This window comes from Leptonychotes weddellii, unplaced genomic scaffold (assembly GCF_054177405.1).
Source record: "Leptonychotes weddellii isolate Sample4059 unplaced genomic scaffold, ASM5417740v2 HiC_scaffold_70388, whole genome shotgun sequence".
Classification (NCBI taxonomy): domain Eukaryota; kingdom Metazoa; phylum Chordata; class Mammalia; order Carnivora; family Phocidae; genus Leptonychotes; species Leptonychotes weddellii.
In genome coordinates this window covers 1-480 of record NW_028039923.1, presented here as the reverse complement: position 1 = coordinate 480, position 480 = coordinate 1, and the positions used below count along the sequence as shown (strand labels likewise).

Genomic DNA, 480 nt, shown 5'->3' with positions numbered 1-480 from the left:
TTTTATTGGTGGGCATGAGTCGGGAGGGGGCAGTGCCGAGGTTCTCATGAGTGCAGAGCCCTCCATTTGTCCAAGGGGCCACGATTAGGGATGTATTTGACCCCACAGCCATCTGGGATAAGCCGCTTTTCAGCCACCATGTCTTCAAATTCATCCGCATTAAACTTAGTAAAGCCCCACTTCTTGGAGATGTGGATCTAGGGAGAGATGAAGAGAATGGCATCAAGAAGCCTGGACACTAGGGCAAGCACAGGCAGGACAGTGGTTTCAGCACAACTCACCTTCTGGCGGCCAGGGAACTTGAACTTGGCCCTGCGTAGGGCCTCAATCACATGCTCCTTGTTCTGCAGCTTGGTACGGATGGACATGATGACTTGGCCAATGTGGACCCTGGCTACTGTGCCCTGGGGCTTTCCAAAGGCACCCCGCATACCTGTCTGCAGCCTAGATTGGAGATAGCATGAGGTCAGACCTCAGTGT

The 480-nt window shown here is 53.3% G+C and overlaps 1 protein-coding gene across 1 annotated transcript; it reads right to left on the bottom strand.

Annotated features, from left to right (window-relative positions):
* On the bottom strand, positions 1–465 carry LOC102737474 (large ribosomal subunit protein uL16). The gene is made up of 2 exons (XM_081811325.1): positions 282–465; positions 1–197 (listed from the first exon to the last, which is right to left on the bottom strand). Exons 1-2 carry the CDS (start codon positions 429–431, stop codon positions 45–47), a joined length of 303 nt encoding a protein of 100 aa, XP_081667451.1. The 5' UTR covers positions 432–465; the 3' UTR covers positions 1–44.
* Positions 466–480: the final 15 nt, after the last annotated feature.

Coding starts and splice junctions, on each gene's coding strand:
- LOC102737474 (XM_081811325.1), bottom strand. CDS start 431: ATGCGGGGTGCCTTTGGAAAGCCCCAGGGCACAGTAGCCAGGGTCCAC. Junction 198..281: donor AGTTCCCTGGCCGCCAGAAG/GTGAGTTGTGCT, acceptor ATCTCTCCCTAG/ATCCACATCTCCAAGAAGTG.